This window comes from Oncorhynchus gorbuscha, linkage group LG14, assembly GCF_021184085.1.
Source record: "Oncorhynchus gorbuscha isolate QuinsamMale2020 ecotype Even-year linkage group LG14, OgorEven_v1.0, whole genome shotgun sequence".
NCBI classification, from domain to species: Eukaryota; Metazoa; Chordata; class Actinopteri; order Salmoniformes; family Salmonidae; genus Oncorhynchus; species Oncorhynchus gorbuscha.
In genome coordinates this window covers 36,979,732-37,004,657 of record NC_060186.1, presented here as the reverse complement: position 1 = coordinate 37,004,657, position 24,926 = coordinate 36,979,732, and the positions used below count along the sequence as shown (strand labels likewise).

Below are 24,926 nucleotides of genomic sequence, written 5' to 3'. Positions count from 1 at the left end.
CCAGCTCCCTAACACCCGGAAGCCAGCCACACACCAATGTGTCGGAATAAACACCGTTCAACTGGCGAACGGGATCAGCCCGCAACCCAGCTCACCTCAAGGATTCCCATTCTTCTCTGCAGATCCTCTCAAACTCTGTCAGGTTGGATGGGGAGCGTTACTGCACAGCTATTTTCAGGTCTCTCCAGAGATGTTCTATCGGGACAAAATCCGGACATTCAAAGACTTGTCCTGAAGCCACTCCTGTGTTGTCTTGGCTGTGTGTTTAGGGTCATTGTCCTATTGAAGATGAACCTTAGCCCCAGTCTGAGGTCCTGAGCACTCTGGAGCAGGTTTTCATCAATGATCTCACTTTGCTTTGTTCATCTTTCTCTCGATCCTGACTAGTCTCCCAGTCCCTGCCACTGAAGGTTTCCTCCAGTCGTGACGCTTGGGATTCAGGTCAGAGTGCAATCTCGGTTTCATCAGACCAGAGAATCTTGTTTCTCATGATCTGAGCATCTTTTGTTGCCTTTAGTCAAACTCCAAGCGGGCTGTCATGTACTGAGGAGTGGGTTCTGTCTGGCCACTCTACCATAAAGGCCTGATTGGTGGAGTGCTGCAGAGATGGCTGTCCTTCTGGAAGGTTCTCCCATCTCCACAGAAGAGCTATCGGGTTCTTGGTCACCTGACCAAGGCGCATCCCCCCTGATTGTTCAGTTGAAGAAACGATGATCAATGGAAACAGGATGCACATGAGCTCAATTTCGAGTCTCATAGCAAATGGTCTGAATACTTATGTAAATAAGGTATTTCTGTTTTTGTATTTATAAATTAGCAAAAATTCCTAAAAAACTGTTTTAATTTTGTCATTATGGGGTATTGTGTGTAGATTGATTAGGATTTATTTTTATTTAATCAGTTTTAGAATAAGGCTGTATGTAACAAAATGTGGAAAAAGTCAAGGGGTCTGAATACTTTCCGAAGGCACCGTAGGTATATGGTATATCTAGCTGTCTGACATCACATTATGATTGAATGGTAAAAACCCACAGTGCATTGAGTGAATGTTGGAAATAGATCTTAGTTATTTTCTAAACATATTAATGGGAATGCAAAGAGGACTTGGACCAAAAACATTGGTGAAGTGAACTGGCAAAAAAGTTGAGTCCTCATTCAAAGGTAAGGACAGTGTGAATACAAAGAGAACTGAGATATATATCTATGTATTTTTACCCCAGAGTTCACTTTAAAGAGGACTGAGATCGGTTATTTTAAAGAGGACTACAGTTGAAGTCGGAAGTTTACATACACTTAGGGTGGAGTCACTAAAACTCGTTTTTCAACCACTTCACACATTTCTTGTTAACAAACTATAGTTTTGCAAGTATGTTAGTGCATCTACTTTGTGCATGACACAAGTCATTTTTCCAACAATTGACTACAGACAGATTATTTAACTTATAAATCACTGTATCACAATTCCAGTGGGTCAGAAGATTACATACACTAAGTTGACTACGCCTTTGAACAGCTTGGAAAATTCCAGAAAATGATGTCATGGCTTTAGAAGCTTCAGAGGCTAATTGACATAATTTGAGTCAATTGGAGGTGCACCTGTGGATGTATTTCAAGGCCTCCCTTTCAACTCAGTGCCTCTTTGCTTGACATCATAGGAAAATCAAAAGAAATGAGCCAAGACCTCAGAAAAAAAATTGTAGACCTCCACAAGTCTGGTTCATCCTTGGGAGCAATTTCCAAATGCCTGAAGGTACCACGTTCATCTGTACAAACAATAGTGCGCAAGTATAAACACCATGGGACCACAAAGCCGTCATTCCGCTCAGGAAGGAGACGTCCTATAGATTAATTTTGGTGTGAAAATGATCTTGTTAAGATGCTGGAGAAAACAGGTACAAATGTATCTATATCCACAGTAAAACGAGTCCTATTTCGACATAACCTGAAAGGCCGCTCAGCAAGGAAGAAGCCATTGCTCCAAAACCGCCCCAAAAAAAGCCAGACTACAGTACTTTTTGGAGAAATGTCCTCTGGTCTGATGAAACAAAAATAGAACTGTTTGGCCATAATGACCATCGTTATGTTTGGAGGAAAAATGGGGAGGCTTGCAAGTCGAGGAACACCATCCCAATTGTGAAGCCCGTTGTGGGGGTGCTTTGCTGCAGGAGGGACTGGTGCACTTCACAAAATAGATGGCATCATGAGAGAGGGAAATTATGTGGATATATTGAAGCAACATCTCAAGACATCATTTAGGAAATTAAAACTTGGTCTCAAATGGATCTTCCAAGTGGACCAAAACAACTTTCAAAGTTGTAGCAAAATGGCTTAAGAACAATAAAGTCAAGGTATTGGAGTGGCCATCACAAAGCCTTGACCTCAATCATAAAGAACATTTGTGGGCAGAACTGAAAAAGCGTGTGCGAGCAAGGAGTCCTTACAAACCTTACTCAGTTACACTAGCTCTGTCAGGAGGAATGGGCCAAAATTCTCCCAACTTATTGTGGGAAGCTTGTGGAAGGCTACCCGAAACTTTTGACCCAAGTTCAACAATTTAAAGGCAATGCTACCAAATACTATTTGAGTGTATGTACACTTCTGACCCACTGGGGATGTGATGAAAGAAATAAAGCTGAAATAAATAATTATTTCTACTATTATTTCACATTCTTAAAATAAAGTGGTGATTGTACCTGACATAAAACAGGGAATATTTACTTGGATTAAATGTCAGGAATTGTGAAATACCGAGTTTGAATGTATTTGGCTAAAGTGTATGTAAACTTCCGACTTCAACTGTATATGTGAAAACAATCTGTGGCACCCTGGAACAGAGCTGAAGTGAACTGCCCACCACACATCACAAAGAAGCAACAGCATGACACTCCAGTCCACAGCGATTACTGTCCTCAACAGGCAGGCAGCCATATAAGGCTACAAGCAGATGACAACAGGCAGCCACAGTGGGCTGCTACAGGCAATGTCAGGCAGACAAGAGGAACTGGAAAGGGAGTGCTGCCTGTCAGTCGACTTGATGTAATGATCGCCATTACTGCTGCCTGCCGGCTGTGTGTTCTGGACGTTTGTGTCAATTTATCAACGTGAGTGTAACGTGTGTGTGTGTGTGTGTGTGTGTGTGTGTGTGTGTGTGTGTGTGTGTGTGTGTGTGTGTGTGTGTGTGTGTGTGTGTGTGTGTGTGTGTGTGTGTGTGTGTGTGTGTGTGTGTGTGTATGCATTTGTGTGTCCAACTTGATAAACACAGTGTGTTCACTGTCAACTGTGAAATCTAATGGGGGAAAGGGGAAGCTAAAGACTGGCATTCTGTTTCAGACTATCAGTTGTGAAACAGGGAAAGTCGTTGCAATACAACACTTCTTTGTTTTGACAAGATTACAGTTAATGTAACACTTACAAGTGTTCTCTAGTCAGCTCTCCTCATGTGGTATATTCTGTATGCAACACTGTACACATATCAGCAGATCCTCTCATAGGGCTATGTGTGTGTGTGACTTCCTCCATTGCGCAAAAACAGTTTGCTCTAAAATGGATAGGGCCTACACTATAACAATCCAGTGATTCATACAGCCTCCCCAAAGGCCAGTAGCGTATCTGTGGCATTGACAGACCATGTTCTTATTACCAGCCTGGCTTGGGGCAACAGGACATCGCCAGACAGCATTCAGGAGCGGATCTGGATGCCAACAGATGCCAGGGATGCCATAGAAGTACCCATCGTGATCTACCGTGCATGACAATAGGCCTAATGCGAACACAAGGTTTATGTTTGTGCATGACAATAGGCCTAATGCGAACACAAGGTTTATGTCTCAAACGGCATACTATTCCCTTTATAGTGCACTCATTAGACCAGAGCCATAGCAGTGCCATTTGGGATATATCAAGGAAATCCAATTCCAATGATATGGAAGTGTGAAAGACCCACTCTGTATTAAAGGTGTGGTACTACTATTCAAGTGTGTAAAGGGCCCAAGCCTCAACGTGGGAAGTGTCCACACACTGTTTTCAAAGTGAAACTGCCTCATAGGCAGTAGGCTAACAGATAAGATAGATTCCTCACAACGGGGATAAAGCATTTCTACATGAGGTCATAGTAGCCTACAGTAATTACATCTTTACAAAGGAATGTTCAACTACATTTTCGGTATATATATTTCTAATTAGAATTGGGTCCGAATTAAATAGCCTATAAACTTTTGCGTTTTATGAGCACTTGGACACTTTTGGGGAATAAGAAAGCAGGATAAGAAAAAAATGATTTGACTTCTCAGAGGTCTTTTTCCGTTCCTCTTTTGTTTTCAGAAGTTAAATCCGTATCACTTGAAGGGAAACTAAACTAACTAGATGTGGGAAAATTCGGTTACTTTGTGCGTAAAGGCGCACATTTGATTATAAGAAAACCTTTAATAATGTAAAGTCGATTACAGTATATTGCTACTTTTCACACGGCGGTGTCCTGCACCCACCTCTTCCAATGCTGCCACCGCGTTCCGACAATGCGACATCCGAGTGGTGAAGTTGGAGGTTGTGGGCGCTTTGTAGTCCTCATTAGTTTCGGCCACAAATTCCGTTACCGTGATCAACTCCGGCTGAGGCATCTTCGCTCACTTTAAATGTCTATAAAATAAGTTATATCCCAAGCCTTAATTAAGTTTCACAAAAACAAAAAAAAACTGGTGTGCCATAGGATTTGTTCGGCTACTCCAAGTTTGCCATTCCGCTATCCGCGTCGATCCAGTCAAAACTACAGTAGTGAAATGTCTGTTTATTTGTGTGTTATCCTTGTATCCAAGACAAAAATACAATATTTCATTATTACAGTTTGTCTTAGCCCACGAAACAACCTGTACTGGGCGCATAGTCAATGGAGCGTCAACCTGAGTATAGAAAGGGGAGGGACAAACGAGTGAATTGGCATGTTTGAACGAATAGGAGCATCGATGGATTTCCCTTTGCTCAGTTGGCTTTCCAGGACTCACTAGCAATGACAAACATAGTGGATAAGATGTCTCACCATAGGAATGATAACGATTTTTGAAATACTATTCTTTAATTACATGTCAAAATCGTGTACCTCATAAATAGAAATTTAGCCAGGATGTTGCACATGGAGATAATTAATAAAATAAGGGTTAGATATGTTTTTATATACAAGTGAGTTTATTCATAAGAGGATGCATTGGAAGTGTTTTCTTAATTAGTAATAACAGAATTTTTAAAAAACCCAGAAAGACAAACAACTTTTAATAGGGCATTCAGAATAGTTAGATGAAACAAATAACATACAACTGTTCCAATCCACTAAGGTACATGATGAAACTGCTTGGAAAATTTAACTTTATGTACATGAGCATGTGTTACTTTCTAATGACTATAGCTGTCACATTGACACTGTCCACCATTTTGCAAACATTTGAAGATGACTGAAAAGTACAGTAATACAGTAGTGTACTGCAACCACTTTAGTACAGTAAGCCCTGGAGGGCCAACCACAACCCTGCTTTAAGCATGAAACAACTGAGAATCTGAGTGAGGATAGACTGTAAACTCAAAACTACATGTATAAAAATAAAGCTTGTGATTTCATGACTTATGTGCACTTTTTACAATCAAGTCATACGAGGAATAGTTGGCATTTTACACAGAAAAATATATTTTTAAAAATGACAAAAATGGCCTCTTCCCAAAGTGACAATGTCAGAATGTGGAGTCAGAGTCCAAACAGTGAGACAAAAACATCCAATGAGGACAATGTGACAGTGCAGCATACTACCATAACGAAAGACTATCCACTCTGTACAGCATTCTGTGATGCAGAGGCCCCTACAGAAGGAGAAATTAACAGTTGATTTGTTGACCACAACAAAATACACTGCTCAAAAAAATAAAGGGAACACTTAAACAACACACTGTAACTCCAAGTCAATCACACTTCTGTGAAATCAAACTGTCCACTTAGGAAGCAACACTGATTGACAATACATTTCACAACCTGTTGTGCAATTGGAATAGACAACAGGTGGAAATTATAGGCAATTAGCAAGACACCCCCAGTAAAGGAGTGGTTCTGCAGGTGGTGACCACAGACCACTTCTCAGTTCCTATGCTTCCCAGCTGATGTCTTGGTCACTTTTGAATGCTGGCAGTGCTTTCACTCTAGTCGTAGCATGAGACTGAGTCTACAACCCACACAAGTGGCTCAGGTAGTGAAGCTCATCCAGGATGGCACATCAATGCGAGATGTAGCAAGAAGGTTTGCTGTGTCTGTCAGCATAGTGTCCAGAGCATGGAGGCGCTACCAGGAGACAGGCCAGTACATCAGGAGACGTGGAGGAGGCCGTAGGAGGGCAACAACCCAGCAGCAGGACCGCTACCTCCGCCTTTGTGCAAGGAGGAGCACTGCCAGAGCCCAGCAAAATGACCTCCAGCAGAAACCGTTTGAGGGGTTGTGCTTACAGCCCAACACCGTGCAGGACATTTGGCATTTGCCAGAGAACACCAAGATTGGCAAATTCGCCACTGGTGCCGTGTGCTCTTCATAGATGAAAGCAGGTTCACACTGAGCACATGTGACAGACGTGACAGTCTCTAGACGCCGTGGAGAACGTTCTGCTGCCTGCAACATCCTCCAGCATGACCGGTTTGCTGTGGGTCAGTCATGGTGTGGGGTGGCATTTCTTTGGGGGGGCCGCACAGCCCTCCATGTACTCGCCAGAGGTAGCCTGTCTGCCATTAGTTACCCAGATGAGATCCTCAGACCCCTTGTGAGACCATATATTGGTGTGGTTGGCCCTGGGTTGCTAAACCTCATGTGTCTGACAATGCTAAACCTCATGTGGCTGGAGTGTGTCAGCAGTTCCTGTAAGAGGAAGGCATTGATGCTATGGACTGGCCCGCCCGTTCCCCAGACCTGAATCCAATTGAGCACATCTGGGACATCATGTCTTGCTCCATCCACCAACGCCACGTTGCACCACAGACTGTCCAGGAGTTGGCGGATGCTTTAGTCCAGGTCTCGGAGGAGATCCCTCAGGAGACCATCCGCCACCTCATCAGGAGCATGCCCAGGCGTTGTAGGGAGGTCATACAGGCACGCGGAGGCCACACACACTACTAAGCCTAATTTGGACTTGTTTTAAGGACATTACATCAAAGTTGGATCAGCCTGTAGTGTGGTTTTCCACTTTAATTTTGAGTGTGACTCCAAATCCAGACCTCCATGGGTTGATCAATTTGATTTCCATTGATCATTTTGGGTGATTTTGTTGTCAGCACATTCAACTATGTAAAGAAAAAAGTATTTAATAAGAATATTTCATTCATTCAGATCTAGGATGTGTTATTTTAGTGTTCCCTTTATTTTTTTGAGCCTTGTATATACTTTCATAACTTTCCTTTTGTGAGAAAACTGACCTCATTTGATACAGTATTCCCCAAGCCTATTTTATAGTAAACAGCTCTCTCTGCTGCTTGCAGTGGGGAACACACTCAATGTTCCAGTCCAATCATGGCATAATCCCATTCTTACAGAGTAGGACATATCAAGGTACTTTACATAGTTGTAATTAAATGTCTGGGGCACCTAATATAGCTTAACAATTGATTAATTTGATTGAGTGATTGAAAAGCACATCTATGCTGTTACCTGTGTGCAGACGCATGGTCTTAATCCGGCTCTCCTCCAGTGATAGAAAGACGGTTGTCTTTCCACTTCCCTGTGTGGCACGTTGAGGCCCGTCCATCTCACAGGTCAGCACTTTGATTGGTCCCCTGCCTCCCTTCAGGTGGATTTGGATGCCATCCTAAAATGTAAACAATTCAAAGTGATTAGTTCAGCCAATCAACAGACTAATTGGTTTAGAATTAGTACCGATTCTGCAACTGTTTAGATGGCATCAGTCCATCATGAGTGAATACGTATGCATGTACTGCAACAGAGTTGTGTTCAATGGGCACAAAATGGTCCGAAACAGAGCGGTACTACGCGAACTTGTCCAATAAGACAAGCAAGTGTTTTGCACAATGGTTTGCTAATGCGTTTCCTAATGAACACAATCAAGGTCTGTAAAAGCAGTAGGATTGTCAAACGTTTCCCTGCAGACAGTACTTAGCACCTCTTTACAGTGTCGGCAGCCAATCTCTTGTGTTCACACAGCAAAGATCTTGAAGTTGTCAGCCAATCAGCCTTGTTAAAATACTCTGAACCAAAAGGTTGCAGTAGCGTTGGTGCTTTATGGTCTAGTCAATGTTAGCTATAGCTGCGCTAATGTTGCAATTACCTAGATGGCCACAGCTAGCAAGATGACAAAACATGTTAATTCACTCTCCATAATCGCATAAAGCCCATAGATACATTTTCACTAGCTGTTAGCATGATTCGCTAGCTAGCTGTTGTGCTTGCTAAGCAAAGACGCCGCATTTACTCTCGGCAGTGAGCTACAGGCAGCTGCTTCATGGAAACAAATCCATTGTGATTGAATTGTAATGTTACTAGCTACAATGGCCAGATAGCTAGAGTGGTAAAGCATTGTGTTTAACTTATTACCACCCCATTCGTTTGATATTAAGACTGACTTGCTCAGTTAGCAAGCTAACATTTGCTAATAAGTGCACATTAGCAAACCAAATAAAAAAAATCCATCTTCAATCACAACACTCTTTTGCTAGACTTGCTCTAAAAAATGTATTATGTAGCTTTTTGTTTTAGTTCGAACAACTCTGATGAAAAGGGTGGATTAGACAGGAAAAAGTGCCATCTTTCTTCCTTTTTCTTGTCACTCCTGTTGGCTCCCCCACGTGGAGGTCCGTGTTCTCTAATTGGCTAAAAGTCGAGTTGTCTGCCACTGCAGAGGATTACAATTCTACAAGTAGAAACGGCAGTTTGGTTGGTACCAGGTCAGTACACAGCAGGTACGTCTTTTGTTCTAGCAAGAGAAGGAAGGCCTCATACTGCGATAAGTACCTATCGGCAGTCTATCCTCCCTCAGATTCTCAGTTGTTTCATGCTTAAAGCAGGGTTGTGGTTGGCCCTCCAGGGCTTACTGTACCTCCTTGGGTGTTGGCACCTCCAGCTTGGTCTCTTCCGGGGCCTTGATGGCAACGACCGTCTGTTCCTGGAACACCTTGATAGCACTGATGTCACTGTGCGTCACGTAGGCTAATGTACAGAGGGAGTTAAAGAGTATACACCAGCAGGATACATAACACCCTTGTACTTTAGTAGACACTGAGGTGACTGAACCAATGTTTGGGCACAGTATGGTTAATTCCTGATGATTGTGAACTGAAACGTAGGTTAATTTACAGTTGCACTTTCTCACATGGATTTCACAATGGTGGAAACTTCCTCCAGGCAAATCCTATGCTTTTCAATCCATGATGGCGAGTGTGCAAGTGCACACTCCTGGAAAAGGTTTGAGAATCGAAACCCATGTAAGAGGTGAAATGTACTGTATGCTTTTCTAAAAGGATATTCTATGTTGTCCAAACTGTCGGTCATGTCAAAGAGCTGCTGGGCACAGGTCTTGATGAGCGCATCTAGACTCTCCTCCACCGTCTTCAGGTTCTGCAGCTCCCGCTGAAGCCTCTGCTTCGGCCCAACAAAACTGGTGACTGGACACAGACCTCTGGGGAGGGAGAGGAGGAAACCACACAGAATACAGATCATCCCCTTGCAACCATGCAAGTTGACCTGGGGGTCGCATATTCACCAGGGAACGCAACAGAAAACATATAACAAAAGTTTTGCAACAGAACATGAAAATAAATCTTTCTTATTGGACAAGTTCAGTTCCTATTTTAGTCTGTTTTATTCCATTTGGTGCCTAATGAATACAACCCTGCATGAACACATCCTGTCAAAACAGACACATAAACACAGAAGGTGAGAGCACAGACTGGCAAAGAGGCGGTGTGGTGAAGATATACTACTCACATCCACTTGATCTTGTTGGCCGATTGTTTCTGGATGAGCTTGATCCCCTCCAGGCAGTTGGTGATGTCATATACCCTCCGTTTGCGTGTGTGGAGATTCTGTGCTGCGAGGTTGAGGTCCATGATACCATGAGGGGCGCCACTCATCAGCCTTAGGAACTTCTTGGTCAACAGAGCCAGGGATAGATCCTGGCGGACAAATCCCTTACTGGTGTACGGTAACACTGGCTTGGGTTCAGTAGAAGCACCGACTACAGTAGGAAAAAGGTAAACATTGCATCAAAGCCAAAAATATACTTTGATTTGACATTACCTGCATCCTAAATGGCACCCTATTCCCTATATAGTTTATTAAAAGGCCCTGGTGAAAAGTAGTGCACTATATAGGAGATAGGCTGCCATTTGGGATAAAGTCTTTGTCAAAGGCACGGAAGCAACATTATTTTTCAGTAAAGATGATTACCCATACCTTGTCTTGTCTTTGTCTTGGTGCCTTCAACCAGTTCACGGAACCTAGAGTGAAGAGGATCATTTTTTAAATAAAAAAAACACTGAAATAGGCCTTGTGTGCACAATGCATGTGTGCATTAAAAACACAAAAGGATGAATGCTTATATTTGCTATTTTTATCCTAAATACAGGCTAGAGTGCTGCAACCTTACCTAGATGCAGATGGTTCTGTCTCGGCCTGACTCTCATATTTTTCTTTAACATCGTCATTCTGTAAATAGAATACATATAGACAGGGGTTGGTCAAAGTTAAAACGACTACAATGAATGGAGTAAGAAAGCTGTCAAAATGATGAGCACATCCTTACGTGCATAGCCGAAGCATCATCATCCACGAATTCCTCTTCGTCAGAAGAGTCCTCGCCCCACGGGCTGATCAGACTCAGTGGCCCGTCGAGGTATGGGGGCATGATAGGAATGGCATCCTCGCTTATTCCGCGTGGTGTTATGTGGTCTGTCAGAAAGTGGTCTTCACATATTCGGTGCTCCTCTGTTGAATCCTCCTTCTCCGTTTCTCGCAGTGCGGCAAGCCACACTTTCACCCGAGCCTGGTCATTAGGAAAATTGAAAAACCTCTTGGAAGGACGATTCGGAAACGCTCCTTTATTATTGTCACTTCGATTAGGACACCCCTGGACCACGCATTTCACCATGGTAAAATGTAATGTGGCTACCACCACCTACATTCGAACGTTTCGTAGCTAAATGAAAGATAACGTTTGTTTATCTCAAATTCACGTTTCTTGGACAGGAAAAATATATTTTCAGGCCGGAAGTTGGCGTCACGTGATGATGTTCAGCCAACGAGATTCTTAGAAACGCAGAGGATGTCGGGGTTCCTCGTCTAATTCTATGAAGTACGTTGTAGTTTACGATGTTGCTTTGCCTCCACCTTCAGGACTGGGGTGAATAACAGTGACACTGCGAGGGGACAGCAGCGCAGCATCTTATTTTGCGTTCAGTGTGCGCGGAAGCAGAGCTTCATATTGAGGACCTGCGCTTAATATAAAATTTTAGTATGCTATTTATAAAGAAAAAAAGTTACATTTTGGACTACAAGAGAAATGAAATAACGTGAATAAAAAGTAGCCTATTTCAACTGGAAACGGAGAATTAAAGATCCATTTATACTTTTTAGACTTATTAGTGGCACCAACGCCTATTTAGTCCAGCCTATATGGTACTGACATTGTCACAAACCATTGTCTAAAGCGGAGATGAGCCGAATCCTTCCCCGCCCAAATGATGGTTGATTTGGGAAGTATTTCCGCCTAGAAGGTGCTGTAGAGCAACCGACAGCCAGTAGTGGCCAGCAGCAAACAGCAGCTACAGCGGTGGATGTAGGATCAGAGTCGGGGCGAATCGGGGATCCACTGTCAGAGGGGAAGGGGAGCAGAGGGACTCTCTCAACACTCACTGAATCATGGCTACTGAAACAGTGTCACCGGCATGCACTGGATCCAGTTTGCTGCAACCCATAAGCGAAATCATCAATCTCCCCCTCGACCAGGTAAATATGCAATTTCTTGTTTTTTCCCCAACATATGCTATTCAGTTGTATTTCTAGAATTCCGTCGCATGTCCAATCGCAGCAAAACCAACATTGTGCAGTTTATTATTTGATTCCCCAATATCAAACAACGAAGATTGGTATTTTTCGCTCAGAAGAAATCATGAATTTGGATTGCTGTGATTCAATTGCGGTTCCACGGGTTGTGTCAACACGTTGATGCCATATTGGCATATACGCACATCTCGTAATTATTTAATTAAAAGCCCATTTTAAATGTCACACAAATGTCACGTTTAGTCGACAATGAATCTTCGGCCAACCTTTCAATTAAGTCGCTTATTTGAACAATATGTACCGTAGGTTTCTGTGTAGCAGACTGTCTACAAAAATCCTACATTTGGATTCACAGCTGACATTGTCCTCTCACGGTTCAGGCTATAATGGCTGCGTTCACACAGGCATCCCAATACTGATCTTTTTTCCACCAATTAGTCTTTTGACCAGTTCCATCAGATCTTTTCACTTAAGGTATTTTTCAGAACTAATCTGATTGGCCAAAAGTCAAATTTAGGGGGGGGGGCAGAATTTGGCTGCCTGTCTAAACTCAATGTAGACAGTTTTATTTTATGCACAAAATAAATAAATTACACATTTTCAGTAGCCTAATCAGTGCTGTAGAATAGGCCTATGTGTATTGCTGCCAGTGCCAAATGAATCTGTATTTATCATACCTGCAGTTATTACCGAAATTAGGGAATGTATTCATTGCAATGGTTTTCACATAGCCTAAACCTATGATTACCTATATGTAAATTAAATAGTCTCCCTTGTCATTAGACGACAGTGAACACTCGGATAACAGAGTAAATTCTATTAACCTGGGCCGCTGTGCACTGGTCTATGGCCCGTGACATGAATGGACAAAAATGGTGAGGAAGGAGCGCCCTTTTCAAATCGAACCGTAATCCGTGCCGCTCGGTCATGTTGTCAACAAGGCAGCATGGTGCATCGTCAAGAAACATGCACCACTTTCCATCAAATAAATTGTATAATTTTCAAACTAGTTTTAATTGGGAATGCAGATAAATAATTGTTATCAAGAGAAATGGCCTTTTCACGTGAACACGTGCTTAATCTAGCCTAGTCTACGTCACTTTTGTTTTGAGCCGACATCGCCTCAGGCTTTGAACGGGGCACCGGGCTCACACCGGGAGGCAGCCCGGTTCCAAAACGAATTCAATCACTTTTTACCCGGTACAAACTTCTTCCACCGGGGTAACCCTGTCCAGATCATCAAATCCCCTCATAGCCTACTCAGACCACAACAGCTTGTGCAGAGCAAGTTTTAAATTTGCACCTACGTTTACGATCTACACAATATTTGCATCTGAAAAAAGATCAGTGGAAAAATCTCTCAGAATATGCCACACGTCTCTTTCACATTCATAACCAACCAAGTTTGAAGCCATGCTCATTTATGGCATGTGGCTCATCCATCTAGCCAATGTATGAATCCCCAGCTACAACCTTTCTATTTAACCTTTCTTTAACTAGGCAAGTCAGTTAAGAACAAATTCTTATTTACAATGACTTCCTACCCCGGGCCAAACCCGGACAACGCTGGGCCAATTGTGCCCCGCCCTATGGGACTCCCAATTACAGCCGATGTGATACAGCCTGGATTTGAACCAGGGACTGTAGTGACAGCTCTTGCACTGAGATGCAGTGCTTTAGACCGCTGTGCCACTCGGGAGCCCTAAACCCTGAGTTACGTGCTGTAATGAACTAGGTAAAGGATGGTAAGAGGGAGCCTCTCTCACTAAGGTCACATCACGAATGAGTCCCAAATGGCACCCTATTCCCTATGTAGTGCACTACTTTTGACCAGAGCCCTATAGGCCCTGTTACGGAATAGGGTGCCATTTGGGACACAAAACACATCTCTGGGATTGGAATCCTGCCGGTTATTGGCCAAGCATCAGCTGTTCCCTCTGATTGCCTCTTTGTCATAAATCTGTGAGAATGAAGAAATGTTCTCCCCACTCCTCGCCTGCTTGCCACTTTAAAACCTGTCTGTCACTTAAAAGATCTAGGTGTTTATAGTGTATTGCCTAGTACTGCCTGGCCTCTTTGTTTAAAATCAACACACCTTGTTCCTTTTTTCACACCTTATGAGCCCTGGTCAAAAGTAATGCCTTATAAAGGGAATATAGGTACCAGTTGGGCACAATCCAAGAAGATGTACTGTTGTACTTCTGCTTTCTACAAGAGACACTGTAGTTGCCAGTAAATGCTCTTATAGTATTTATGAAGGAAACGTGAACACAACAGTGGGTCATCTGAACAACCGTCTGTTCCACTTAACTCCTTCATGTGGAGAGGTATGCGGTGTGCTTGTTTGGTGACTTCATGGAGTCTATTCTAATGAGTATTCACTGAGTATGTCCATTGATCTCTGTGGTACAGCTTTGGCTCTACATACTGATGGCCTACCTTACAAACTGTAGCTTCATACTCACTCAGAGGTGTGGCATTATATAGAATGATCTTTCTATAACGCTTACCTTTGGCCTCTTTGTACCTAAAACCAACTGTGACAGCATCTGTCTTCCAGAATACCATCAATTTATAAAAGTATAGCTGCTGATCAACATTATTTAATGGTCTCTTTCCCTTCTCTCTCCAATGGTAGATTTTTCAGTTGACAGAAGTTGTTACTAATCTATTAAGTGATCTTGTTCTCTAGGCAGGCAGTAAAATGAGCCCTGTGTCTACTACGGATCCTGTAACATTGCTCACTCTTCCGTAGACACTGGTCTGTAGTTACAGCCTACAGATCTGTGGCTTACCGCTGCCTACGGAATGCAAAGATGCCATCTACGGCCTATAGGCCCTAGATTGAGGTCTGTTGACTGTGTGGACTGGGTCATTTCACCATTCCTCGATGTTTAGAGAGCTCCCTCTGACTATTGGACTTTTGTCATCTGAAAGTGATTTTCCTGTACTGTATTGGCTGTAGATGTTTGCTGTTAGAAGATTACTTCATTGTCAATGTACTACATTCTCCCCAGTAGCCAACACTGATACAGTACATACAACATATTACTATCAGGGTAGGTAGTGAGTGAGTTTGCCCACTGTTGTCTTGTACTAGGCCTTGTAGATGGATAGGGATTATTACTCCTTTAGCCCCCCAGTTCAGGAAATATGTCATGTGTGCCTTGCTTCATTGCTGTATGGGGAGGATTAACCTTTATTTAACTAGGCAAGTCAGTTAAGAACAAATTCTTATTTTATAATGAAGGACCACCCTGGCCAAACCCTCCCCTAACCCGGACGGCGCTGGGCCAATTGTGCACCGCCCTATCACCGCCAGTAATATCCTAGTTATTTGGCCTAGAACAGAGATTGTAGAGACCCAAATAATTTTTTTCTTCCTGTCACCTTGAAAATAACAAGTGTATCATATATCCATATTGTGACTAAAATTCTCTCACTCTCTCTGAATTCAAGAAGATAGTTACCTCAGCCACGCTCAAGGTACTAAACGATATCATAAACGGCATCGATAAAAGACAGTACTGTGCAGCCATCTTCATCGACCTGGCCAAGGCTTTCGACTCTGTCAATCACCATATTCTTATTGGGAGACTCAGTAGCCCAGGTTTTTCTAATGACTGCCTTGCCTGGTTCACCAACTACGTTGCAGACAGAGTTCAGTGTGTCAAATCGGAGGACATGTTGTCCGGTCCTCTGGCAGTCTCTATGGGGGTGCCACAGGGTTCAATTCTCGGGCTGACTCTTTTCTCTGTATATATCAATGATGTTGCTCTTGCTGCGGGCGATTCCCTGATCCACCTCTACGCAGACGACACCATTCTGTATACTTCCGGCCCTTCCTTGGACACTGTGCTATCTAACCTCCAAATGAGCTTCAACGTCATACAACACTCCTTCCGTGGCCTCCAACTGCTCTTAAACACTAGTAACACCAAATGCATGCTTTTCAACCATTCGCTACCTGCACCCGCACGCCCGACTAGTATCACCACCTTGGATGGTTCCGACCTAGAATATGTGGACATCTATAAGTACCTAGGTGTCTGGCTAGACTGTATCAAACATACCTAGGTGTCTCCTTCCAGACTCATATCAAACATCTCCAATCTAAAATCAAATCTAGAGTCGGCTTTCTATTCCGCAACAAAGCCTCCACGCACGCCACCAAACATACCCTAGTAAAACTGAATATCCTACCGATCCTCGACTTCGGCGATGTCATCTAAAAAATAGCTTCCAATACTCTACTCAGCAAACTGGATGCAGTTTATCACAGTGCCATCCGTTTTGTTACTAAAGCACCTTATACCACCCACCACTGCGACCTGTATCCTCTAGTCGGCTGGCCCTCGCTACATATTCGTCGCCAGACCCACTGGCTCCAGGTCATCTACAAGTCCATGCTAGGTAAAGCTCCGCCTTATCTCAGTTCACTGGTCACGATGGCTCCAGCAGGTGTATCTCACTGATCATCCCTAAAGCCAACACCTAATTTGGCCGCCTTTCGTTCCAGTTCTCTGCTGCCTGTGACTGGAACGAATTGCAAAAATCGCTGAAGTTGGTGACTTTTATCTCCCCTCACCAACTTCAAACATCTGCTATCTGAGCAGCTAACCGATCGCTGCAGCTGTACATAGTCTATCGGTAAATAGCCCACCCAATTTACCTACCTCATCCCCATACTGTTTATATTTATTTACTTTTCTGCTCTTTTGCACACCAGTATCTCTACCTGTACATGACCATCTGATCATTTATCACTCCAGTGTTAATCTGCAAAATTGTAATTATTCGCCTACCTCCTCATGCCTTTTGCACACAATGTATATAGACTCTCTTTTTTCTCTTTTTTCTACTGTGTTATTGACTTGTTAATTGTTTACTCCATGTGTAACTCTGTGTTGTCTGTTCACACTGCTATGCTTTATCTTGGCCAGGTCGCAGTTGTAAATGAGAACTAGTTCTCAACTAGCCTACCTGGTTAAATAAAGGTGAAATAAATCAAATTTAAAAACTGAGAAATCCACAGCAATGTAAGAGTAATTGAGTCAGTCATAGGGGCTGCGGTACAATCCATCAGAGACGGTGGCAGACTAACATTTCTTATGTTTCCCTAGTTACAGTATGGTGTTTTAATGACATGCTCAAGTGATGTTACTGTGGAAACAACTTGCTATAAGCTAGAAACCAAAAAAGGAGCGGCTCCAGGGATCTGCCTGGAGTCTAGAGCTGGTCTAAGCCAGCTTTACTTCAGACTTCTCCTATGAAAAGAGACAGGCTGTGTCCCAAATGGCACCCTATTCCCTTTATAGTGCACTACTTTTGACCAGAGCTCTATTGCCACTTAATAGCATGCCATTTGGAACACGATCACAGTTTGGTTTCTGCTTGGCCATACCCAGCAACACGGTCATAGTAAGCTGATTTAGTGTTCGGGATTTGTCCAGGGGGAAAAGGGTATCTGCAGCTATAAGTTATAGGCTTCCTAGCTCTTACTGCAAACCCTGGCCCAGGGCAGAAGACTTCTGTAATATCGAAGGGGTAATAACACTTGGGCAGTCCCAAAATGGCAGTCTATTCCCTATTTACTAGTGTACTACTTTTGACCAGGACCCTACATAGGGAATAGGGTGCCATTTGGGACGCAGTCATGCTCTGCTCGTGACTCTGATATGAGTCTCTGAGACTCCCAAATACTCTACCAGAGTTAACTTTTTTTCATTGTGGTCTAAAAGGCTAAACTGAATCTAGACCAGCACTCTACGATGCTTCCAGAGCTGTGGGTTAATGGTTCTGAAGTTTCAATGGAAGTGTCTTCCCTATGGCCAAGTTGCATTTACATCCTTGACTGTGGTGGTATAGAAAGCAAACTTGGTTACCAGTACTTTCACACATGCAGCGCAATTGACACATCCTGAGTGTGAGATGCGTCACAAGCACTGCTGTCGACCTACTGCAGTGAATATTTTAGCAAGCGGAGGAGCTCAAGCTTATTGCATTAGCTGTGTGTGTGTGTGTGTGTGTGTGTGTGTGTGTGTGTGTGTGTGTGTGTGTGTGTGTGTGTGTGTGTGTGTGTGTGTGTGTGTGTGTGTGTGTGTGTGTGTGTGTGTGTGTGTGTGTGTGTGTGTGTGTGTGTGTGTGTGTGTGTGTGTGTGCGCGCGCATGAGAGAATCTTTTGTGCCAAGCCATAAATGGTGGTGTTCCCCATCCAAAAGGTTTTTGCCTGAGTTTGCTGTCCAACACCCTGGTAGCGCAGCGAGAAGGAATGTGCTCAGGGAGTAGAGGAAGGCTATCTGGCACAGTGGCTGAAACCCAAATGACAACCTATTCCCTGCATAGTGCACTACTTTTGACCAGAGCCTTATTCCCTATGGCCCGTGGTCAAAAGTAGTGCCCTAAATAAAGAAGAGGGTGCAGTCCATGTGTGACCTTTACATAACCACGGGAATGTAACCAACTCAAGTCAGAACATGGAGCTAATAATGCTGACTGCTCATTTTAATAACTCCACTCAACTCCGATTCCCGTATCATAAAACCAAGAGGGATTCATAGTATGTCATAGACCTATGAGTTTGTTGAGTGAATACCCCAGTTGGCTAATTTGTTCCTTATGTTGGCTGAGGTTACGTGACCATGGGACTGGGTTTTCCTATCTCTTCAGGGCTAGGAGCAGATTGGATCAAATGGAACCCTATTCCCTCTTTACTCTACTTTTGACCAGGGCCCAAATGAGAGCCTTTTTGATAATTTAAGTAGAAATGTTTTTAAAAGCCTGTTATATTCAATGAAGTGCCCTTTTTAATATAGGAAACATGGAGAATTCAATAAATCAGATGTGTTTTAAATATGAAAATAAAGACTTTTGGCATTTCACTCCATCCACCCTCTGTGACTTCCAGGAATATTTTAACCCACTTAACCTCCAAGATTTCTCGAAGTTCACCATCATTGTGAATTCCTAGATATTTTGTTGCTTTGACAGTCATTTCTGAAGATGATTTATTTAATGTGATTCATTTTAATGGGAAAAAAACCCTGTCCCTCATTTTAAGGTCAACCCTGTTACGTGAACTGAACGCTCTGAAGCTTGTTTCAACAATTTCATTTCATGACACTCAATTGCCCCTCCCTGTGGTACACAACAAGCTTCCATTTCCTCAGTCGCAAGGGAATTTATGGCTGATTTTAAGATGAAACCGTCAACCCTGTTACGGTCAACCCTTTTACTTTATTTGGCACTTACTATAGTCATTTTTGAGATGGAAAACATGTTTTTTATTGCGTTGACAGAATGTTCAAATGAGGTGAAATCAAATGTTATTTTCCACCAAGTTACACATATCAAAGACACCGAATTGGTGGAATGACCAAGTGCACTAGGGAATAGGGTTCAATTGGGGATGGAACCAGGGATCTGCACGGCCATGGACGTAGGCCTGTGGAAAAGGGTTGGGCGGTATCCATATTTCCATATCTTCAAATGAAAATAGACCCCAAAACATCAGTTAGCAGAATGCTAACAGGTGACAAGGAATTCCCACAGCGGATGCTAGGTAAATGCTAATTAGCGCATGCAAACATTAACTACAACACAGCTCATAAAGTTATGCAAGTATTTCAAAATGTAGCTTGCAGCATGGATAAAAAAATATTAGACAGCAAGGAATGGATGTTAATCCAGGTGGGGATTGTCTCAACTGCTGTTTCCAAGAAGCTGGTGTACAAAACCGAAAGTAAAAGACACAAAAACGAGACTAAAGAATGGGAAGCATAGAAATAGTGCACATAGAACAGATCTACCTCTTCTTAGACTTGCTTTCAATGACCATGATATATCTATAACTCACTTTTCTATGTGCATTTGGTCAGGTCTCCCAACAAGTTACATATTGCAGCTTTAAATTGTGCTGCAGGAGTGACTCACCTCATGAATCTCCCGAGGGGTATATAGTGCCATCTTTATTTAATTACTTACCTATTTTCCCTCTTCTATCGATCAAAATTAAGTCAAAGTTTTACTGTGAAGTTTCAATTGCATTCTGCCATTACTAATGTGTAATGTGCTAGGTATTTAAACTTTTTCTTTCAACACAAAAACAACTTGATTAATAAAATATTTAATCAGTCGTCTTCGTCAAATGAAGGGGATGGTAAAATCAAACTTTGCGAGAGGGAGGGAATCTGATTTCATTGGTCCTCAATTTGCGGCTCTGACACGTCATTCAGGATAAATGGAGTAATCCCTGAGTTAGCCTGTCAGGGAGCAGGTTAGTTCTGAAGGATTCGTTGCCATAGAAATGTACCTGGCTAAAAGGAGGGCCACTTTTGTGGTACCGGTTATCCCGAGTTAAACTCAGAGTTGACCAAAGTTACATCGCAAAGTCCTCAAACCACGTACATAGTATAGGGCTCTGCTTTGTTCATTGTGGTTCTTTGTAAACAAACACACATGACAGGCTCAAACAGCTGTTTTGAGAAACTAGTACAGTACAAGTAGTACCGGTAAGCATCATAATGGAAAAATTATCTAAAAGGCCAAATTATGAACTTGATCTGCTTTTTCTATTACCTAGTGCACAAGTTGACTGTAGGTATTTATTTTAAAAGTGCCAAAAGTAAAATATATTTAAAAAACAAATGGTATTGGAAAATCATACTGAGGGTATTTCGAAATACCCCAGGATACTATATATGTCTGCATCCCAAATTGCACCTTATTCCCTATTTGGTGCACTACCTTTGACCTGGGTAGTGCGCTGTGGTGGTATGGTGCCATTTTTGGGATCTAAGTCTATAAAGGACTGCTTATGGGACGCTTTCTGAGGCCTCAGAGTGCTCTCTGGAGAGCGACTGGGAATCCACCATTTACGCTGTAATTTTCATGTTCCTTTTTCTGATAAATTAAACTAAAAGTGAAACCATGACAGTGTAGAACAGCATGCTTCTGCATTGAGAATAATTCCTTTTATGTTGAGGAGCTAATTAATTTAACAAACCTCTTGGGGTTGAGAATCTCTGATGTCGCAAGTGGTTTAGAGACAGCCATTGACCCTGTATTACTCAGCATTTTCACTGACCTAGAGAGGGAGGAAAATATTCTGAACAAAAATATAAATTCAATATGGAAAGTACTGGTTTTATAAGGTGAAACAAAAGATCCCAGTAATCTTTCATGTGTACAAAAAGCATATTTCTCTCAAATTTTGTTCACAAATTTGTTTACATCCCTGTTAGTGAGCATTTCTCCTTTGCCAAGATAATCTATCCACTTGACAAGAAACTGATTAATTAATTAATTAGCATGATAATTGACTGTTTGCTAGGGATAATAAAAGGACACTAAAATGTGCAGTTTTGTCACACAACACAATGCCACAGATTTCTCAAGTTTTGAGGGAGTGTGTAATTGGCATGCTGACTGCAGGAGTGTCCATCAGAGCTGTTGCTGAGAATTGAATGTTCATTTCTCGACCATACCAACGTTGTTTTAGGGAATTTGGCAGTACCTCCATCTGGCTTCACAACTGCAAACCACGTGTAACCCTGCCAGCCCAGGGGATTCCTCACCTGTGTGATTGTCTGAGACCAGCCACCCAGACAGCTGATGAAACCGAGGAGCTGATGAAACCCCCCCCCCATGGCAGCGCCCCTGCCCAGTCATGTGAAATCCATAGATTAGGGCCTAATTTATTTATTTCAATTGATTGATTTCTTTATATGAACTGTAACTCACTAAAATAATTAATTGTTGCATTTTATATTATTATTATATTATTACAGGCAGTCTGCCCACGTCCAGGAAATCTACCCCGGTGGTTAAGATTTTATTTTTCATTTTCCTGGGAGATGAACATTGGGTTGTTATTTTACCTGAAATGCATGTAGTCCTTTAAAAAAAAATTATTTGTTGCTCGATCTTTGTAGAATTTTGTGTCCTCCATCAGCACCGGCCTGTACCCTACCTGCCCTAAAATCTCTCCTGGCCCCTTACACTAAGTCTGAATTTGTCCTGCTAGGTGACCTAAACAGGGACATGCTTAAACACCTGACCAAATCTTAAAGCAATGGGACTCCCTAAATCTCTCTCAGATTATTACCAATCCCACAAGGTATGACTCCAAACCCCCAGAAATGGCTACTCTCCTTGATGTTATCCTCACAAATAATCCTGATAGGTATCAGTCTGGTGTTTTCTGTAATGACCTTAGTGATCACTGTTTTACAGCCTGTGTTTCTAATGGCTGCTCAGTGAAATTACCTGTCCTGATATGTCATAGACTCTTGTAAAAAAAAAACTTTAATGAGCAAGGCTTCCTTCATGAACTGGCCTCTGTAAAATGGTATAGAATCAGCTTGATTCCCACTGTCAGAGACGTTTGGACCTTCTTTTTTGATATTTTCAGTGGTATTGCTAATGAACACGGTCCCATAAAGACACATCCTGCATTGTCTTGGCTGTGTGCTTAGGTTCGTTATCCTGTTGGAAGGTGAGCCTTTGCCCCAGTCTGAGGTCCTGGAGCACATTTTCATCAGGGGTTTCTCTGTACGTGACTCCTAGCATTCAGGCTAAAGACTTCAATGTTGGTTTCATCAGACCAGAGACCCTTGGTCTCTTGGTTTTTCATGGTCTGAGAGTCCTTTAGGTGCCTTTTGGTAAACTCCAAGTGGTCTGTCATGTGCCTTTTACTGAGGATTGGCTTTCCGTCTGGCCACTCTACCATAAAGGCCTAATAGTTGGACTGATGCAGAGATGGTTGTCCTTCTAGTAGGTTCTTCCATCTCCACAGAGGAACTCTAGAGCTCTGTCAGAGTGACTATCGGGTTCTTGGTCCCCTCCCTGACCGAGGACCTTCTCCCTCGATTGCTCAGTTTGGTTGGGCGGCCAGCTCTAGGAATAGTCTTGGTGGTTCCAAACTTCTTCCATTTAAGAATGATGGAGGTGTCTGTGTTCTTGGGGACCTTCAATGCTGCAGAATTGTTTTGGTAACCTTCCCCAGATCTGTGCCTCGACACAATCCTGTCTCGGAGCTATATGGACAATTCCTTTCGACCTCATGGCTTGGTTTTGCTCAGACATGCGGTGTCGGCAGGGTACCCTAGTGGTTAGAGCGTTGGACTAGTAACCGGAAGGTTGCAAGATCGAATTCCTGAGCTGACAAGGTCGTTCTGCCCCTGAACAAGGCAGTTAACCCACTGTTCCTAGGCCGTCATTGAGAATAAGAATTTGTTCTGAACTGACTTGCCTAGTTAAATAAACAAACAAACTGTGGGACCTTATATAAATAGATCTGTCCTTTTCCAAATCATGTCCAATCATTTGAATTTACCATGGGTTGACTCCAAGTTGTAATACCATCTCAAGGATGATCAGTGGAAACAGGATGCACCTGAGCTCCATTTCGAGTCTCATAGCAAAGGGTCTGAATACTTATGCAAATAAGGATTTCAGTTTATTTTGAATACATTTGCAAAAATGTCTGAACCTGTTTTTGCTTTGTCATTATGGTGTGTTGATTTTATGATAAATGTTTTCATCCATTTTTGAATAAGGCTGTAAAGTGGAATAAGTCAATGGTCTGAATACTTTCCAAATCCACTCTATGCTATTGCAAAAATAGTCCTTTGGTTTTGTTTATAAAGCTCTTAAGTAACATTTGATTTCAAAAAAGAGCATGTTCATTAGTTTGTTACTGATGGCTATATCTAATAACCAGAAAATTCCATATTTTTTTAAGACATGTCTTAAGAAACATAAAAAACAAATAAATTATATTTCAAAAGAACAGAATTGCATTTTTTTAAATGTTACTAGTCTGCCGCTTAGTAGCCAATGGCTATACTTCCGCAAGTCCTCACATGTAGAATAATATCGTCTGTAATATTCTGAATATTGTCCGTTTCAGATGGCAGCCAACTGTTTGGTGAAGGAACGGCAGGTGGCAAAAATTACATGTCCTCCTAAAACTGCGAATACACATCGACATTTGAATAACGACAGTGTTTTGAATATACTTGAACAGGAAAAGTCAAGGACAGTGGTATATGACTTTGAAAATTGCACTGTAGGCTAATTAAAATGTTTAAATTCATGACTCTTCATATGACGCTTCTAGTGTTAATCCACAGATAAAATAAAAAACGAAGTTTCCCCCTTAAATCTATGATTAATCTCTCCTCATTTATATTTCAAATACCCCACGCGGATTTGTCTGCTCTTGAAAGCCAATGAGTAGCTGGGAGAGGTGGGACTTGCAAGTACGCCAAGCGTCTCAAATAGAACGAAGTTCTATTTTAGTGCCTGGTTACGCAGACACCCGTTGAGGTGCGAGAGCAGTGTGGATGAAATGATTGAACTAGCATGCACGGGGGTTAGGATTTATAACACTGCACAGGATCCTCTTTCAAAAGGGGTTCAAACCCTGGCACGTGCTTATAATCAATCAGTATATATGTATATGACTACGATAACGCTAAATTTGAATAATCAACATCTGAGGGGTACTAGTTTTTACAAATCAGTTCTTTAGTTTGATCATTTTCAGGATTTTTCCTTGTCTACTGTGCTCTGTGTGTGACACAATGTTCTGTGTGCTAGCAGGCCTATTTACATGGGTGTTTGGGCATTTAAATCTGCTCACTGATTGTACTTGGCTGCCAGTGGGCCCCTCTACTGTGCGGTTCCACCTACAAAGCACTTCCTTCCCTCTATGTGTCAGAGCCTAGGTCCCAAATGACACTGTTGGGTGAAGGACACAGTCAGAGGTGTCTTCCCGGGGGAGGGCGGAGCATACTGGAACATGATGGGAATTTCCCCAGTTCCTGTAGTTAGATCATTCCGGGATGGGATTATTCAATTTATGTATCTGTGAAGCAATGTGTTGTGTGGGAAA

The 24,926-nt window shown here is 42.4% G+C and overlaps 3 protein-coding genes across 5 annotated transcripts in view; 1 reads left to right on the top strand and 2 right to left on the bottom strand.

The window, feature by feature from the left end:
• LOC123994866 (arf-GAP with SH3 domain, ANK repeat and PH domain-containing protein 2-like) overlaps positions 1–5,117 on the bottom strand; it is a 49,617-nt gene extending 44,500 nt beyond the window's left edge. For both annotated transcript variants that reach the window (XM_046297926.1, XM_046297927.1), the window contains exon 1: positions 4,485–5,117. In XM_046297926.1, coding sequence (XP_046153882.1) covers positions 4,485–4,616 — 132 coding nt within the window. In that variant the 5' untranslated portion in view covers positions 4,617–5,117. The remainder of the gene's footprint in view (positions 1–4,484) is intronic.
• A 128-nt stretch (positions 5,118–5,245) lies between these two features.
• e2f6 (E2F transcription factor 6) lies at positions 5,246–11,311 on the bottom strand. Its single transcript, XM_046297932.1, has 8 exons — positions 10,770–11,311; positions 10,614–10,672; positions 10,421–10,464; positions 9,953–10,202; positions 9,492–9,644; positions 9,066–9,180; positions 7,664–7,820; positions 5,246–5,841 (listed from the first exon to the last, which is right to left on the bottom strand). The coding sequence occupies exons 1-8, from the start codon at positions 11,112–11,114 to the stop codon at positions 5,804–5,806; spliced, it is 1,161 nt and encodes a 386-aa protein (XP_046153888.1). The 5' UTR covers positions 11,115–11,311; the 3' UTR covers positions 5,246–5,803.
• A 46-nt stretch (positions 11,312–11,357) lies between these two features.
• mboat2b (membrane bound O-acyltransferase domain containing 2b) overlaps positions 11,358–24,926 on the top strand; it is a 70,100-nt gene continuing 56,531 nt past the window's right edge. The window contains exon 1 of one of the 2 annotated variants that reach the window (XM_046297928.1): positions 11,358–11,971. In XM_046297928.1, the coding sequence (XP_046153884.1) occupies positions 11,885–11,971 (87 nt within the window). In that variant the 5' untranslated portion in view covers positions 11,358–11,884. The remainder of the gene's footprint in view (positions 11,972–24,926) is intronic. The other variant, XM_046297931.1, reaches the window with a different exon arrangement.